This window comes from Scyliorhinus torazame, chromosome 11 (genome assembly GCF_047496885.1).
Source record: "Scyliorhinus torazame isolate Kashiwa2021f chromosome 11, sScyTor2.1, whole genome shotgun sequence".
NCBI lineage: Eukaryota > Metazoa > Chordata > Chondrichthyes > Carcharhiniformes > Scyliorhinidae > Scyliorhinus > Scyliorhinus torazame.
Genome location: NC_092717.1, coordinates 130,983,352 through 131,001,529, shown reverse-complemented (window position 1 = coordinate 131,001,529; position 18,178 = coordinate 130,983,352). Strand labels below are relative to the sequence as shown.

At 47.2% G+C, this 18,178-nt stretch overlaps 1 protein-coding gene across 3 annotated transcripts in view; it reads right to left on the bottom strand.

Annotated features, from left to right (window-relative positions):
* atp6v1h (ATPase H+ transporting V1 subunit H) overlaps positions 1-18,178 on the bottom strand; it is a 155,707-nt gene that overhangs the window by 45,009 nt on the left and 92,520 nt on the right. For all 3 annotated transcript variants that reach the window (XM_072467771.1, XM_072467772.1, XM_072467770.1), the window contains 2 exons: positions 3,112-3,237; positions 2,476-2,577 (listed from right to left, as the gene is read on the bottom strand). In XM_072467771.1, coding sequence (XP_072323872.1) covers positions 2,476-2,577; positions 3,112-3,237 — 228 coding nt within the window. The remainder of the gene's footprint in view (positions 1-2,475; positions 2,578-3,111; positions 3,238-18,178) is intronic.

Genomic DNA, 18,178 nt, shown 5'->3' with positions numbered 1-18,178 from the left:
CATTTGAATCCCAGGAGACGGTATATTACAAAGAAGGGCAGAAAGACTGCAACATGAAGGATAAAGTAAGAAAGAAGACAAGACCAGATCAGCAAAAAGAAACCCAGGATAGATGAAGGCAGAGGTTACGATCGAATATTGCTGAAATCAATGCCGATTCCAGAAGACTGTAGAGTGCAGTGTCGAAAGGTGAAGTTCTGTTCCTCAAACTTGTGTGGAGCTTCATTGGAACATTGTAGCAGGCCAAGGGCAGAAAGATCAGAGTGCGAACAAGGTGGAGAATTAAAATGACAAACAGCACTAATCTCAGGGTCCACTTTAAAACCACTTTATACTTGACTTTTCAAGCTGTACGCCACTAAATTTGTTCCCCAGGACTTTAGAAAAACATGCATCCTCAGCTGGACCCTGGAAAGTATATGGTTCCGGGAAGAAAACACCAGAGAAAATTACAGGAGTTTTTAAGGGTACACAGAGAAAAACTATTTCCTCTCAAGGAGGAAGTCCAGATTAAGTGTACAGAACCTTAAAGTTAGACAAGGCCAATCAGGGCTGATGTCAGAGAAGCACAATTCAAACAAAATACCGTGCAAATCTGGAACTCTCCCTCAAAAAGATGGTGAGGCTTGGGACTAACTGATAATTTCACAGTAAGGCAAAATTACTCAGGGTTAAAGAACCAACTTGGATAGATGAGTTCAAATACAGGTCAACAATCATGTAATAGAATGCCGGACAGACTTCAGCGACTGAATGGCATGCACCTGATCCTACCACATCTCACTTGTTTCAATTCTTATGTTAACAGCGAGAATATACATACATTGTAACAGATGGCCCTGGAGAGTTGATGCTGACAGAATGCACAAGCATAGAATCATAGAATCCCTACAATGCAGGAGGTCAATTGGCCCTATCGAGTGTGCACCGACCGTCTGAAAGAGCGCCCTACCTAGGCCCACTCTCCCTCCCTATCCCCGTAACCCCATCTAACCTGCGCATCTTGGGATTTTGGGAGGAAACCGGAACACTGGGAGGAAACCCACACAGACACAGGGAGAATGTGCAAACTCCATACAGACAGTCACCTAATTGAACCCAGGTCCCTGGCGCTGTGAGGCAGCAGTGCTACCAGAGAAAGTTTTCAACTCCATAGCACTGACATTCCATAATAATAATAATCTTTATTGTCACATTAACACTGCAATGAAGTTACTATGAAAAGTCCCTCGTCATCATAGAACATAGTGCAAGAGAACATACCGTGCAGGAGGCCATTCGGCCCACCGAGTCTGCACCGACCCACTTAAGCCCTCACTTCCACCCTATCCCCGTAACCCAATAACACCTTCTAACCTTTTTGGACACTAAGTATGGCCAATCCACCTAACCTGCACGTCTTTGGACTGTGGGAGGTAACCGGAGCACCCGGAAGAAACCCACCTACCAATTTCCGGCGCCTGCTCGGGTACACAGACGGAGAATTCAGAATGTCCAATTCACCTAACAGCACGTTTTTCAGGACTTGTGGGAGGAAACCAGAGCACCCGGAAGAAACCCACGCAGACACAGGGAGAACATGCAGACTCTGCACAGACAGTGGCCCAAATCATAAACCAAGCCGGGAATCGAACCTGGGACCCTGGAGCTGTGAAGCCACAGTGTGAACCCAGTGTGCTACCGTGCCGCCCAGGCACTATACAGCACACTATCAAAACTGTAACACTTAAGTGCAATGCAGTATGGAATTTTCACAGCAAAGCAGAGAATGATATAAAAATATCTGTGTCCACTAGTTGTCCAAGACAGCACTGGCCTTTCACTATTTTACAATATATTGCCTTTATTTCATGTTGTTGAGCTGTCTTACAAATGTTTTATTGTATTTCAGGAAAGTTATAAAACAAAATTTGACACTGAGCTCGTAGGGCAGATGACCAAAAGCCAGATCCAAAAGCTGGATTTCAGGAACATATTGAGAAAGTGGAAAGCCAGGCAGAGAAACAGGAGGATTTGTGGGGCTGGGTGGGTGGGAGGTGAGAAGAATTCCAGAGTTTAAGGCCTAGGCTATTTAGACATTTAAGGAAAGCGTGGCCACCAATAGCAAAGCGGTTAAAATCAAGGATGCTCAAGGTCAGAATTAGAGAAACACAGATAATAGAAGGGTTGGAGGAGATTGAGAGATATGAAGGAGGGAGATAATGGAGGGTTTGAATACAAGGATAAGAATTTTAAAATCAAGACTTTGCTTGACTAGGTCAACAAGCTCAGGGGTGAATGGGATTTGATGCGAACAAGAATACAAGCAGAATTGAGATGACCTCAAGTTTAGGAGATGTACATGGTTTGCACTCTAGGAAAACAGGCAGTTAGTTCCAAAATAAATTACCATTAAACTTTCCAAGTACTCAGAGAACAAAGATGACATGTAATTAATTCTTTTTGTGTAACATGTATTTACAGATAAGACCTTACCGTTTTCCCCGAGGGTAGTGACGCACATATTCACCAATATCATGTGCAGCAACTGCCAACACTTGGGGATCATCAGAGACTTCCAAAAGCCTTGTCAAAATCCTTTGTGATAGAAATAAAAATGCAAAGTAAATGAGGTTAGTATGCATTTTTCGTGTGTTAATTTCAACACAATGCAACCAGTAAGAATTGATTTTGTTTAAATTCTTTGAAATTCAATCCTAATTTGTTTTAATGCATTAATGATTTTCTAAATAAAATCCTAGCATTTATATTTGGAACAATAGGTGATGTTAACTAAGCCAATCCAACAAAGGAAACAACTGCTGGGTAGCATCTTGAAAACTTTATCGGAGCACTAAAGGATGAGCATCTGCTTTACATTCTTCATGCTTCCAAATATTCCTCATCTGCTGTTCTCACTGAATAATCCATTAGACAAATTAATTTGATTTACAGACCTTTCATTACATTTTCAGTAATAGAATGCAAACTGCCGACAAAAAACACTTTAAATTACATTTTAAATACGGCTGGGATCTACCAATGAGTATGCAGAAGTGAAAGGAAGGTAGGTAGTAATATTGGCATTGAAGTCTAGTATTTGAATGGAACAAAAATTGAAATGAAACATACTTAAGCAGTTCATAGTTTTTTTCATTCAACCTTGCAGCATTTTCACGCCAGAATTTTTCGGATTTGTGGACAGGGCTCCATTCTAAGCGTCCTGACTTCAGTTCTGAACTATATTCATCAAAAGAACTAGAAGTGGGTGATAACGGAGGAAGAAGCAAAAATCAGCGCAGAATGTACATAAAACACTACAAGTTCAAAATTAATTTTCAAACAAAAATATACATGTCCATGTAGAATATATAGCACAAACACAGAATTTGGCCCAATGTGTTCATGTTGATGTTTCTACTCAATTCAAAATTCTACCCTTCTTTCCGCATCTAACAATCAGCACCATATTCTATTCCCTGCTCCCTCAGGTTTATCTAGCCTCCCTTTAAAAGCAGTATTATTAATTTCTGCCACTCAGTGATGAACTCCATTCTCATTATTTTCCAGGAGGGGCAGCAGGTTGCACAGCGTCAGGGTCCCAGGTTCGATTCCCCGCTGGATCACATTCTCCCCATGTCTGCGTGGGTTTCCTCCAGTTGTTCCGATTTCCTCCCACAGTCCAAAGACATACAGATTAGGTGGATTGGCCATGCTAAATTGCCCTTAGTGTCCAAAAAGGTTAGGAATTATTGGGTCACAGGGATAGGGTGGAAGTGAGGGGCTAAGTGAATCGATGCAGACGCGATGGGCCGAATGGCCTCCTTCTGCACTGTATGTTCTATGTAACAACATTTCTTCTGGCACACTAAATTACACACAAGCAATTTCCCTTCCTGGTCTCCATGTTCGCTAATAATGTTGATAGTTCTGCCTCTTCAGCTACCATCACCCTGCACCTCCCCTACTCCTTCACCGTTCGTCATCAACTCTCTCCTCAAAAAAAAATTCTTCTTAGTTTCCCAGGCTGCTCCCATGTAATTACCTCGGATTTATCCTTGGGTCCCGCCTATTTATCTATCTCCTGCCCTTGGTGATAGCATTCAAAAATATCAGTTGTCAAGTGTAAAGTGTACAGTTCTATGTCATCACTACCTTTCTCAACCTCTCTACTATCCAAGTTATCAGTGTATCATGACAGCCTTCCATTTGGCTTGGCAGTCTCTGCCACATTTGCTGCAGAGGAACAGAGTGGACTGAAAAGGTGCCCATTTCACTGGCCTCAGTATTCTGTGGACCCTCGTCTCAGCAATGCAAGCTATTTGTTTTTGCTTGCCTCTTTCAATGCCCTGCCAACAGTTAGCCTCCAGAAGTCACAGCCATCAGCAACTGTCTAGTTGTCAAGTGTCCACCATCTTCATATCTCACACACGAGTGTCCTTATAGCAGGGGTATGGATATCCAGGAAGTTGTGACCCAGTATCCAGTTCACCGTACAGAATGTCTTTTTATGGCCATCATTCATCCAATGACTGTAGCAGAACCAATGCAGATATTGCTCACTTAGCAAAGAGTGTATGCCGACGGAATTAGCATGCTCCAGGATCACCCCTTGCCAGGCCAAAGACACTTCTAAGACAGTGAAGATGGACAATGTTTAGCATATGTTTTTCAGGTTGCATCACTCAAGAGGATGCATTCCAGGTAGGGTTGGGCAATAAATGCTGGCCTAGTCAGTGACATCCACGTCCCAGCCAGCAACACCCAGATCCCACTTAAAATAAAATTCACATTTGGTGTTCTCAGTCAGGTTGCTGTTGTTCCACACTCAACTTGGACTTAACAGCTGAAGATTTTGCAACGAGTGTGGATTTCAGCACCAACTGACAGATCGCTGATGACTGTGGAGCCTAGATTTCTGAAATTATCAATGACCTCCAGCTTCATAAGCAGTACGGCAATATCCTGGACCATGACATATGTCTTCCTCATATTGATTGCCAAACCAAACTCTTTTACCCAAAGGGAAATCCCATTTATAAATTTGGAGTTCTTTAAGGATGTAACTAATAGGGTAGCTGTAGGAAATGCAATAGATGTAATAAACCTGGATTTCTAAAAGGCATTGTAAAAGTTACCACACATAAACATTAATAGGCAAAATAAGGGCTCAAATAGAGAATTGGTTAATGAACAGGAAGCGGAGACTGGGCATAAACGGGGCATTTTCAAGTTGGCTTTGGCAGCAGTGAAGAGTGTAGTACCGCAAGGATCAGTGCTTGGGTTTCAGCTATTTACATTGCATATTAATGCTTTAAATGAAGACAGAGTATCTAAGCTTTCTGATTTTACAAAACAAGGTGGAAAGGGAGGCAAGAGACTCGACAGGTTAAGCGAGTGAGCATCAAGATGGCAGATGGAGTAAAATGTAGAGAAGTGTGAAGTTATTCAATTTGGTTGGGTGTGCTTGAACAAAGAACGCAGAAAGTCAATATGCCAGTTTAGCCAGCAGTTAGGAAGAAAAATGACATGTTGCCCTTTATGGCAAAAGTATGGCAACATGGGAATGCAGTGCAGGAATAAAGAAGTCCTGCTACATTTGTACGAGATTTCAGTAAGGCCACAACTGTACTGTATATAGTTTTGTTCTCTACTTCTTCCATCGGGCAAGAGATACAGAAGTCTGAGAACACGCACGAACAGACTCAAAAACAGTTTCTTCCCCGCTGTTACCAGACTCCTAAATGACCCTCGTATGGACTGACCTTATTAACACTATACCCCTGTATGCTTCATCCAATGCCGGTGCTTATATAGTTACATTGTATACCCTGTGTTGCCCTATTATGTATTTTCTTCCCATGTACTTAATGATCTATTGAGCGCTGGCAGAAAAATACTTTTCACTGTGCCTCGGTACACGTGACAATAAATAAATCCAATCCAATACATTGAAGAAAGGATATACAGAATGTGACACAGCAAAGATTCACTAAATTGGTTCCTGGGATGAAGGGATTGTCCTGTGCAGGGTAACTTGGTCCTATATTCTCTGGAGTTTAGAAGAGAGTTGATTTCATTGAAACACAGTAGAATCTGAAGGGGTCTGACGGGATGGAAGCTGTGGGATTCCCCCCCACCCCCATCCCCCATTGTTTAGGGAATCTAAACCATAGGCTGAGTGTCTCAGGATAAAGGGAGTATTAATTAAGTCCGAGAGGAGGAGAAATAACTTCACTCAAAGGGTTATGAATCTTTGGAATTTTTTGTCCCAGTGAGTTGTGGATGCGCCATTGTCGATACTCCATCGGCGTAAATGTATAAAGCTGGAGGGGCAGCACGGTGCCGCAGTGGTTAGCACTCTGCCTTGCGGCGCCGAGGTCCCAGGTTCGATCAAGGCTCTGGGTCACTGTCCAAGTGGAGTTTGTACATTCTCCCCGTGCTTGTGTTTGTTTCGCCCCCACAAACCCCAAAATGTGCAGGTGGATGGACTGGCCACGCTAAATTGCCCCTTAATTGGAAAAAATGAATTGGGTACTCTAAATTTAAAAAATAAGATATGAAACTGGGATAGATAAATTTTTGTTTACTCGAGAAATCAAGGGTATATGGAGCAGGCAGGAAAGTAGATGAAACGCAAGATCAGTCATGAGATAATGAACGACAGCAGTCTCGACAGACCATACAATCTAATTCTGCTTCTATTTGCTCATGAAAAAGTACATCTATTTTCCACTGAAGGTGTTCCTCAGAACGGAATGCCAGTGGAGAACAACCGTCTGATGAGGACCTGGCACACCTTTGCCTTGGATCTCAGGCAAGGCTGAACAACTTTCTGTCAGTTCTAGTTTGTCAGTAGACGGTCTCTGTAGCAGGTCTTGACATCAGCAAAGAGCAAAATATGCCAATGAGTATCAATGCAAGAACACAACTCTGTTTGACCCCACACTGAATCTGGTTGCCCCATTGCTGATCTTATCCATCATGTTATCGTGGAAAGAGATCATATTGAGTAGTTTCAGTAGGCCAATTTTCTCGAACGGGTCAAATACAACATCTCAGTTATATATATATATATATATATATATATAGTGGTCTCCACGTTCACAACATTTCTCTTGCAGCTGCTGGACTAAGATCATGTCAATTACAGACCTTCCAGTTCTGAAGCTATACAGCAATTTGGCCAGGATTTGTGGTATGACAAGGGCAGCACAAATACATTTCCCACAATGCTTAGCAGAAAGATGCCTCAACACTTCTTGCTGCAGTCACCCTTATTCTTGTACAGGGTGTGGTAAACCACTGTATTATATTGTACTTACTGCTTTTACTTATTGTACTTACTGTTTGTTACATGTCTGAGTTTGTCCCTGCTGGCTCCGCCTGTGGCTCCTCCCCTCAGGCTCAAGTATAAAGGTGGCTAACTTCCAGCCCTGCCCTCATTCTGGGACCGGCTGTCAGCAGGTATCTTTTAGCTGATTAAAGCCACAGTTTACTCTTCCGACTCTCGTCTGTCGTCATTGATGGTACATCAATTTAATCAGCTAAAATTTTAAGATGGATCCATCGCTCAAGCCTGATCGCCTGGAGCTGGACCCCCAAGCAGCCGACGCCACTGCCACGTTTGAACACTGGTTAAGCTGCTTCGAACGCCGCCGTCGCTGAGACCCACAAGCTGCGAGGCCTCAATTATCGGGTGAGCCGTGGGGGCCGCCATCTTCGACGCCACCCGCCACGTGCAACCTGTAGGGGCTGCCATCTGGGAATCACCCCGCCACCTCCCGGAACCCCTGCTCACCAGATCGTACGCTGGCCTCCGCTACCCTCGATCAGCCCACCCACCTTCCGAAGCTCGCCTCCCATCACCCTCGACTAATCTTTACCTCATCACCTCACTAAATCCATGATGGCCGTCCAGATCAACGGCCACGAGACAACCTGCCTCTTCGACTCCGGGAGCACAGAGTTTTATTCACCCAGATACGGTACTGCGCTGCTCCCTCCTAATTTTACCCGCGACCCAGAAAATCTCCCTGGCTTCCGAATCACATTCCGTGGAAGTCAGTGGGTACTGTATCACAACCCTTACAGTACGGGACGTCGAGTACAGAGATTTCAAGCTCGACGTCCACCCCCAACTCTGCGCTGCCCTACTACTAGGTCTAGATTTCCAATGCCACCTCAAATGTCTTACCTTGGAGTTCAATGGACCCCTGCCCCCTTTCACCGTCTGTAGCCTCTCGACCCTTAAGGTCGCCCCACCCCCACTCTTTGCTAACCTCACCCCGGACTGTCAGCCCGTCGCTACTAGGAGCAAACGATACAGTGCTCAGGACTGATGGGTTATATATGTTGGATTAACAGTAACTGCAACTCGATGCAGTATCACTTGAAAACAGGCTTCCAACGCTGTAGATGGTTCTACACTGCTTTACTGAACTTGCCGAGTAATGTACACAGTTCGCTGTGGGTCGACACTCTATTAATCTAAGATGGCTAACCTTGGTCTGGCTTGCCCAGACTTGCTCTGTGCCATGTGTAGTAGGTGCTGACTGTACATTGCACCCTGACTGTTGCTACAGCTATCACCAGTACGAAGAGGCCGAGCCTTTCTGCCCCATGTGTTTTATACTGGTAATATACCCTGTAGTGTCCTGCCTGGTGGTTGTTCGGTGGGGATTGGTTCCTGTGTGTGTCCATCACTGCCTGCATCTCATTATGAACATATTATATGCATAATGGTGAGCGAGTGAACATATATACACATGGGAAGGTGTCTATCGTGCATATACAGAACAAGGTGAACAAAATTTACACAGTTAAAGGTGGGCGACGGATTCTTGTCGACCGCCTCAGAGGTGGCGGGGGGGATGCCGGCGTCTCGACAGGAGAGATTGCTGCCAGATTGGCGGGCTCGTGGTTTGAAATGTCCGGAGGGGTCTCGACATACGGAGGGGTGTGGTCAGGTGGTGGCGGGCAGGCAACTTTGCGCAGCGCCCTTCTGTTGCGCCTGAGAATGGAGCTATCAGCCATGCGAACAACGAAAGACCAGGGGGCAGCCTGTCGTACAACAACAGCTGGGGCTGACCAACCTCCCTCAGGCAGCTTGATGCGAACAACATCTTCTGGAGCCAGCACAGGCAAATCAGTGGCATGAGCATCATACGTGATCTTCTGCTGGTCCACGAGTCGCTGCATCTTTCTTCGCACCGTGAGCTGATCAAGATCTGGAACATGGATGGCTGGAACAGTTGTCCGCAGGTTGCAATTCATGAATAGTTGAGCCGGAGACAGACCAGTCGACAGTGCAAGGTTAAAATCAGATGCAGAGTCTGCAGCCTTGCAGAGCAGCTGCTCGACAACGTGGACCCTTTTTCCACCTTCCCGTTTGACTGCGGGTAATGGGGGACTGGACGTGACATGTTTGAAGTGGTAGGATTGTGCAAAGTTGGACCACTCTTGGCTGTGGAAACATGGACCGTTGTCGCTCATCACTGTGAGTGGTGTACCGTGCCTGGCAAACGTCTCCTTGCAGGCCTTGCTGACTGATTTTGACGCGAGGTCCGACAGCTTCACAACTTCTGGGTAGTTCTAAAAGTAATTGATCAGAAGTACATAGTCATGCCCATTTGCGTGAAAGAGGTCTATTCCCACCTTGGACCACGGAGATGTCACGAGCTCATGTTGTTGGAGCGTCTCCTTGGACTGAGATGGTTGGAATCTCTGGCATGTGGTGCAATTGAGGACCATGTTGGAGATGTCCTGCCGGATCCCAGGCCAGTAAACTGCCTGTCGAGCTCGGAATTGGCATTTCTCGACTCCAAGGTGACCCTCATGGATCTGCTTGAGCACCATGGCCTGCATGTTATGGGGGATAACAATTTGATCCAGTTTCAGAATGATCCCTTCAACAACCGTCAAATCATCCTGGCCCCTTGCGCCACCCATTTGCGAGGTAATGCATTACCCTTTGCAGCAGAGGGTCTTTGGCAGTTTCTGCTCGTTTCTGGACGACACGTTGCTGGCGCACAGGTGCACCTGTGTCTCAATTTGGCGAACAACGTCTACATGTTCGCAGGGTGTGGTGATGGATCTGGATAGGGCATCTGCGATTATCAGCTCCTTGCCCGGTGTGGAGACGAAGTCGAAAACATATCGGCGGAGTCGCAGAAGAATGCACTGTAGCCGTGGCGTCATATCATTTAAATCCTTCTGGATGATGTGGATTAAGGGTTTGTGGTCTGTTTCCACCGTGAACTTTGGCAGACCGTATACGTAATCATGAAATTTAACGATTCCTGTATGGAGACCCAGGCACTCCTTTTCAATCTGTGCGTACCTTTGCTCGGCCGGAGTCATGGCCCTGGATGCGCATGCCACTGGAGCCCAGAACGAGGAGTCATCTTTCTGGAGGAGCACCACACCAATGTCGTCCTGGCTTGCGTCCGCGGATATTTTCGTTTCCTTGGTCAGGTTAAAGAACGCCAGGACTGAGGCTGTGGTGAGCTTTGCCTTAAGCTCCATCCACTCCGCCTGATCTGTTGGTGTCCACTGGAATACTGTGGTCTTTTTTACTAGATGCCGGAGAGCTGTGGTGTGAGATGCCATGTTAGGAATGAATTTTCCCAAAAAATTCACCATCCCCAAGAAGCATAGTACCACCTTTTTGTCCTCTGGGATCTTCATGACATTGATTGCCATTACTTTGTCGGAATCAGGTTGCACACCCTGCTGGGATATTTGATCACCCAGAAATTTGATTGATGATTGATTGATGAGCATTTGGCCCGGTTTAGCTTGAGGCCATTCTCATGGACCCTTTTAAAGACCTGTTTGAGCCGATCTATGTGCTCCTCGGGGGTCGTGGACCAGATTATCACGTCATCCACATAGGCTTGCACACCCTCAATGCCCTCCATCATTTGCTCCATTATGCGGTGAATAACTTTGGTGGCTGAAATGATACCGAAAGGCATGCGGTTGTAACAGTACCTGTCGAACGGAGTGTTAAACATGCAGAGCTTCCTGCTGGAGTCGTCCAGTTGTATCTGCCAGAAACCACGTGAGGCGTCCAGCTTGGTAAAGAATTTGGCGAGTGCCATGTGAGGTTAATTCTTCCCTCTTCGGGATCGGGTAGTGCTCCCTCATGATGTTGCGATTGAGGTCTTTGTGATCGATACAGATTTGTATTTCGTCCGAGGGCTTCTTCACGCAGACCATGGAGCTGACACAGTCTGTTGGTTCAGTGACCCTTGAAATGATGCCCTGGCTTTGGAGCTCTTGCAGCTGCGCTTTTAAACAATCCTTTAGAAAAGTCGGCACCCGGCGTGGTGCATGAATGACTGGGGTGGCATCCGGCTTGAGTAGGATTTTGTAGCGATACGGGAGTGTGCCCATCCTATCGAACACATCGGGTTATTACGTGAGGATGTCGTCTATGTCAGCCTGTAGATTCACATGAGATGAGGCAGTCGGAGGTGCAGAGGACATGGCATGGATTCGCTGTACCAGATGAAGGAGTTTACATGCACGGGCACTGAGCAACAATGCCTTGTCAGGCCTGACAATCTCGAATCTTAACGTCGCTGTGATTGCCTTGTGGGATACAACTAGATGACACGATCCACTAGCAGCTATGGCATTGCCATTGAAATCAAGGAGCTGGCAGGCTGGCGGAAGAACTTTGGGTAGGTCTCGGATGCTGTCGAGGTCTGCCCGGGATAAGAGGTTTGCAGACGCACCAGTGTCCAGTTTGAATTGGATTCTGCACTGATTCACTAACGACAGCGCGCCATTCGTCACCTGAATCCACACTTAGGATTGAGAGGCACTTTGCATGGCTGGAGGAGACATTCCCACGTGTGGTGATAATGCCCACCTGATATGGAGACTCGAGGCAGTCATCATTTGGATCCGTTGAGCTTTCGGGATCGGAATCCTGCATGCTTTGCTGTATGCAGTGGACAGGTCTGCGTTGCAGCTGGGATCGCTGGCTTTTGACCGGTGGAGTGGATCTGCATGAGGCCACATAATGCCCAGGCTTTCCACATTGTAGACATTGCCTTCCTTTGGCTGGGCATTGCCGCTTTAAATGGGCGGAGTCACAATTCTGGCACATCATGACGCCGACGTCAGTGCGTTCCGTGCGCCTTCGCAGTGCGGTCGGCTGATGTTCGCACATGCGCAGTAGGGTTTTCGGCCACATTGCCCTCCCGGTCGCGGTGCGTTTGTGCGGGGCCCCGTGGAAAGCCCGCGAAACGGCCACGAACTCGCAAAACGGCCACTCTCCTCAATGCTCAGGCCCTGCAGCCTAGCGATGGCCTGTACACTTTCTGCCTCGTGGGAGGCTAGTTTTACCGTTTCTGCCGCCTTGATGTGGGAGTAGCGATTTCTGGCATGTTCATGGACAGTGCACGTTTCGATGGCGATCGGGAGGGTCATACGTTTGATTTTAAGGAGCTGCTCCCACAGAGAGTTGGAATGGACCTCGAAAATGATCTGATCCCGGATCATGGAATCAGCAGTCGAGTCATAGTTACAGGACTGCGCTAAGGTGCAGAGATGGGTCAAAAAGGAGTGAAAAGGTTCGTCCTTAACCTGAAGCCTGTGTTGGAAGATGTACTGTTCAAAGCTCTCATTCACCTCGACTTCACTAGTGGCTGTCGAATTTTTCCAGAATGGTCTGGAACTTTGCTTTATCTTCTCCTTGGGCAAACGTGAGCGAGTTAAAGATGTGGATGGCCTGATCCCACGCCGTCGACAGGAGCAGCGTGATATTCCTGGCATCTGATGCTTCCTCAAGGTCGGATGCCGCGAGATGCAGGAGAAACTTCTGTCTGAAGACCCTCCAGTTGGCACCGAGGTTGCCGAAGATCCGGAGCTGCGGAGGGGCTTGGATCTTTTCCATACCGCTGGCTGTTTGCTACTTGCTTTCTGGTCGTTTCAGATTTACACGAGGTAGGTCCGTTAAGAGTTAATAGTTTCCTGGTACCATGATGTGTTATATATGTTGGATTAACATTAACTGCAACTCGATGCAGTATCACTTGAAAACAGGCTTCCAACGCTGTAGATGGTTCTACACTGCTTTATTGAACTTGCCGAGTAATGTACACAGTTCGCTGTGGGTCAACACTCTATTAATCTAAGCTTGCTAATCTTGGTCTGGCTTGCCCAGACTTGCTCTGCGCCATGTGTAGTAGGTGCTGACTGTAGATTGCACCCTGACTGTGGCTACAGCTATTACCAGTACGAAGAGGCCTTGTGTGTTTTATACTGGTAATGTACCCTGTACTGTCCTGTCTGGTGATTGCTTGTTCTGTATTGTGTGTGGTGATTGGTTCCTGTATTTGTCCATCACTGCCTGTCTGTATCTCATTATGAACATGAGTGCATATTATGACATGGAAAAGGCCTTTATCAGATCGGAGGTCCAGCGACTCCTGCGGGAAGGGATCATAGAGGCCAGTACTAGCCCCTGGAGAGCCCAAGTGGTGGTCGTCAAAACTGGGGGAGAAGCACCGGATGGTCATCGACTACAGTCAGACGATCAACCGGTACACGCAGCTCGATGCGTACCCTCTCCCCCGCATATCTGACATAGTCAATCAGATTGCACAGTACAGAGTCTTCTCCACTGTTGACTTGAAGTCCGCGTACCACCAGCTCCCTATCCACCCGGAGGACCGCCAATACACTGCCTTCGAGGCAGATAGCTGCCTCTACCACTTCCTCAGGGTCCCCTTCGGCATCACCAACTGGTCAACCATTCGGCATCTCGGTCTTCCAACGTGAGATGGACCGAATGGTTGACCAGTACGGGCTGCGGGCCACGTTCCCGTATCTGGATAATGTCACCATCTGCGGCCATGACCAGCAGGATCATGATGCTAACCTCCAACATTTCCTCCACACCGCCAAGCTCCTTAACCTCACATACAATAAGGAGAAATGCGTTTTCCGCACAACCCGCCTCGCCATCCTTGGCTACGTTGTGGAAAACGGAGTCGTAGGGCCCGATCTCGACCGCATGCGCGCCTGGAACTTCCACTCCCTCACTGGCCCAATGCCCTGAAGAGATGCCTGGAGTTCTTTTCCTATTATGCCCAGTGGGTCCCCAATTATGCAGACAAGGCCCGCCCACTCATTAAATCCACCATTTTTCCCCTGACGGCTGAGGCCCGCCTGGCCTTCAACCGCATCAAAACAGATATTGCCAAAGCCGCGATGCACGCAGTAGACGAGTCCATCCCGTTCCAGGTGGAGAGAGATGCGTCTGACTTTTCACTGGCCACTACCCTCAACCAGGCGGGCAGGCCCGTGGCTTTCTTCTCCCGCACCATCCAGGGCTCCGAAATTCGACACTCCTCCGTCGGAAAGGAAGCCCAGGCCATTGTGGAAGCTGTGCGACATTGAAGGCATTACCTGGTCGGCAGGCGATTCACTCTCCTCACTGACCAACGGTCGGTTGCCTTCATGTTCAATAATACACAGCGGGGCAAGATCAAGGATGACAAGATCCTAAGGTGGAGGATCGAACTCTCCACCTATAATTATATCTTGTATCGACCTGGGAAGCTCAATGAGCCCTCAGATGCCATATCATGCGGTACATGTGCCAGCGCACAAGTAGACCGACTTCGGGCCCTCCACAATGACCTCTGTCACCCGTTTTTTTCATTTTATCAAGGCCTGCAACCTGCCTTACTCCATCGAAGAGGTCAGGACCATGGGACTGCCAGGTCTGCGCGGAGTGCAAACCGCACTTCTATCGACTGGACAGAGTACACCTGGTAAAGGCCTCCTCCTGCCCCTTTGAGCGACTCAGCATCGAATTCAAATCAGGCCCCTCCCCTCCACTGACCGTAATATGTACTTTCTCAACATCGTTGATGAGTACTCACGTTTCCCTTTCACCATCCCGTGCCCTGACATGACCTCTGCCACAGTCATCAGGGCCTGCACGGCCTCTTCACCTTGTTCGGCTTCCCCACTTACATCCATAGCGATTGGGGTTCCTCCTTCATGAGTGATGGGCTGCGTCGGTTCCTGCTTAGCAAGGGCATCGCCTCAAGCAGGACTACCAGCTACAACCCCCGGAGATCACCGACAGGTGGAGAGGGAGAGCGCGACGGTCTGGAAAGCCGTCCTTCTTGCCCTACGGTCTAGAAGTCTTCCCGTCTCCTGCTGGCAGAGGTCCTTCCCAATGCGCTCCACTCCATCCGGTCGCTCCTGTGTATCGCTACCAGTGCGACACCTCACGAGAGAATGTTCGTCTTCCCCAGGAAGTCCACCTCAGGGGTCTCGCTTCCATCCTGTATGACGGTTCCAGGGCCCGTCCTCCTCCGGAAGCATGCGAGGAGTCACAAGTCGGATCCCCTGGTCGAACGGGTCCTTCTCCTCCATGCTAACCCCCAATATGCCTACGTGGCACACCATGATGGGCAGGAGGTCACAGTCTCCCTTCGGGACTTGGCACCCGCAGGTTCCCCAGTGACCATCACCACTACCCCCAACTCTACACTGTCTCCCTCCGTTGCTACTCACGACTCTACACCGTCTCCCTCTGTTGCTACTTATCCGGAAGACGACACGCAGGCCTCAACACTTCATCTGACACCAGTGTCCTCACCAGAGCCGGGACTGAGGCGATCACAGCGGAAGGTCAAAGCCCCGGACAGATTCGATCTCTAATTCAACCCTTCCACTTCACCCCCGCTGGATTCTTTTTTTAACAGGGGGTGAATGTGGTAAACCACTGTATTATCATAGAATCTCCAGTGCAGAAGGAGGCCATTCAGCCCATCGAGTCTGCACCAACCCTTGGAAAGAGCACCCTACCCAAGCCCATACCTCCACCCTATCCCCGTAACCCAAACTAATCATTTTTGGACACTACGGGGCAATTTTGCATCACCAATCTACCTAACCTGCACATCTTTGGACTGTGGGAGGAAACCGGAGCACCCGGAGGAAACCCACAAGGGGAGAACGTGCCGACTCCGCACAAACAGTGCCCCAAGCCGGAAATCGAACCTGGGACCCTGGAGCTGTGAAGCAACTGTGCTAACCACTGTGCTCCCGTGCTGCCCACGGTAAATAAAAAGGGTACAATTATTTTTTTTAATGTGCAAACTCCACACAGTCACCCAAGGCGGATATTGAACTCGAGTCCCTGGAGCTGTGAGGCAGCAGTGCTAACTACGGTGCCACTCCTAATCATAGAATCCTACAATGCAGGAGGACTTTTGGCCCATTTAGTCTGCACCGACCCTCCGAAAGAGCACTCTAACTGGGCACACTCCTCCGCCCCATCCCTGTAGCCTGAATATTACGAAGACTGAAATCACTGTCGAGATGGCTTCCTAGGAGGGTGGTAGTGACTGGCACTGCTGCCTGTGCCGCTAAGGACCCGGGTTCGATCCCGGCCCTGGGTCACTTCCGTGTGGAGTTTGCACATTCTTCCAGTGTCTGCGTGGGTTTCACGCCCACAACCTAAAGATGTGTAGGTTAAGTGGATTGGCCACGCTAAATTGCCCCTTAATTGGAAATAAACAATTGGGTGTTCTAAACTGCAAAAAAAAAGATGGCTCCCTAGCCACCAATGCATCTCTTTTGAATCAGACTGCTTTCAGCCAGAGTGTTACAATTTAACTTTGAGATGGGCTTCCAATTACATATCTGCATCCGTTAAAGACAACTGATTTCCACTTCTGTAACATGACCCAACTCCACACCTGCCTCAATTCATCTGCTGCTGGAATCCTCACCACTGCCTTTGTTGCCTCCACACTTGACTATCCCAATGCTCTCCTGATTAGTCTCCCACTCAAGGTCATCCAAGGTTGAGCTTCTGCCAGCGAGATCAAGGGAATTTGGTGCTCAGCCAAAACTCCATTCACTGCAGCAGGGCCGGAGAATCCAGCCGAATTCCAGCGTAAAACTCGGTTTGCTGTTACTCACACAAGAACTTTTCACGTATCTCCCCCCCCCCCCCCCCCCCCCCAAGCTTTTAGTCAGCTGCCCTAATATTTCCTTATATAGTTGTGTTAAATTTTACTTTATCTCACTTCTGAACAGTATTTTGAGGTGCTATATAAATACAAGCTGCTGTTGAATTCTCTGCTCTATTTCATGATAACAATCTTACAATGACAGCATCTAGTTTTACTCTTCCCTATGGTGGAAACACTGTTGTCTACTCTAGCAAAATATTTCAAAGTTTAAAGTTTAAAAAGGCATCAAGCAGTCTTCCCTTTTCAAGAGTAAGAGACCCAGCCTGGACATCCTTTTCTGATAGACATAACCTCACATTTCTGGTATCCAACCAAGGTTCAATACAAGTTCTCCTCTACTATGCAATTCTATCCCTCTAAATGCAAGGAAAATGTAATCCAAAATGAACAATTCTATAAAGTATAACATTTTTAATATTTGAAATGATTTAAGTTGGAAACCTTTTAAACGTTTACATGTTAAGTCAGTGATCTCAAAACTGCAGATTTTCCAGTGTGTGCATCTTTCCAATTCGAACCTGATGACTGACCAATAACCAAGTATGAACAAGAATACAATAAAATGCTTCAAGGGTAAGATTAAAAATGTTCAGAAATTTTAATCAGCCTTTACTTTACCAGAGATTTCAACTAATTGCACAAATCAGCTGGCTACCTTCTTACTACTAACTTAAAAATAAGGCCAAAAAGGTAATTTTGTTCTTTTTAAATATAGAGATTTTAGGAGCATGGTGCAAATGTGGTAGATTTGAGAGAATACTTCCATTTGTCATTGCCTTTCGAGCAATTGTCTGTAATAAGACAATCAAAAACTCTGTTCCAAAACTTGCCTTCTCAAGAACCACAACAGTGAGGATTTGCAGGTTGCGGTGTCAGATTTACCCATGCATTGTGGTCACCTTGTATACAATTCTAGTGGGTTAGCAGATTAAAACTTAGCTGTTTGCTTTGTTAACAAGGCCTCACAAGAATTACTTTTCCTCAGAATTTTGTAAATGAGCTATGAGGAAAAACTGAGAAAATACACAAGAAGCTCTCTAGTTAAGAGGAAATTGAGGTTTTACAGGGCTCCTTCTTGTGGTAGCCACTGAATGGTTATAGCAGAAAGGAGACGATTAGGCCTGTCGTGACCATACCGGATTTCTGCAAGTGCACTCAGTCTCATACATCTGCCTTTTCAC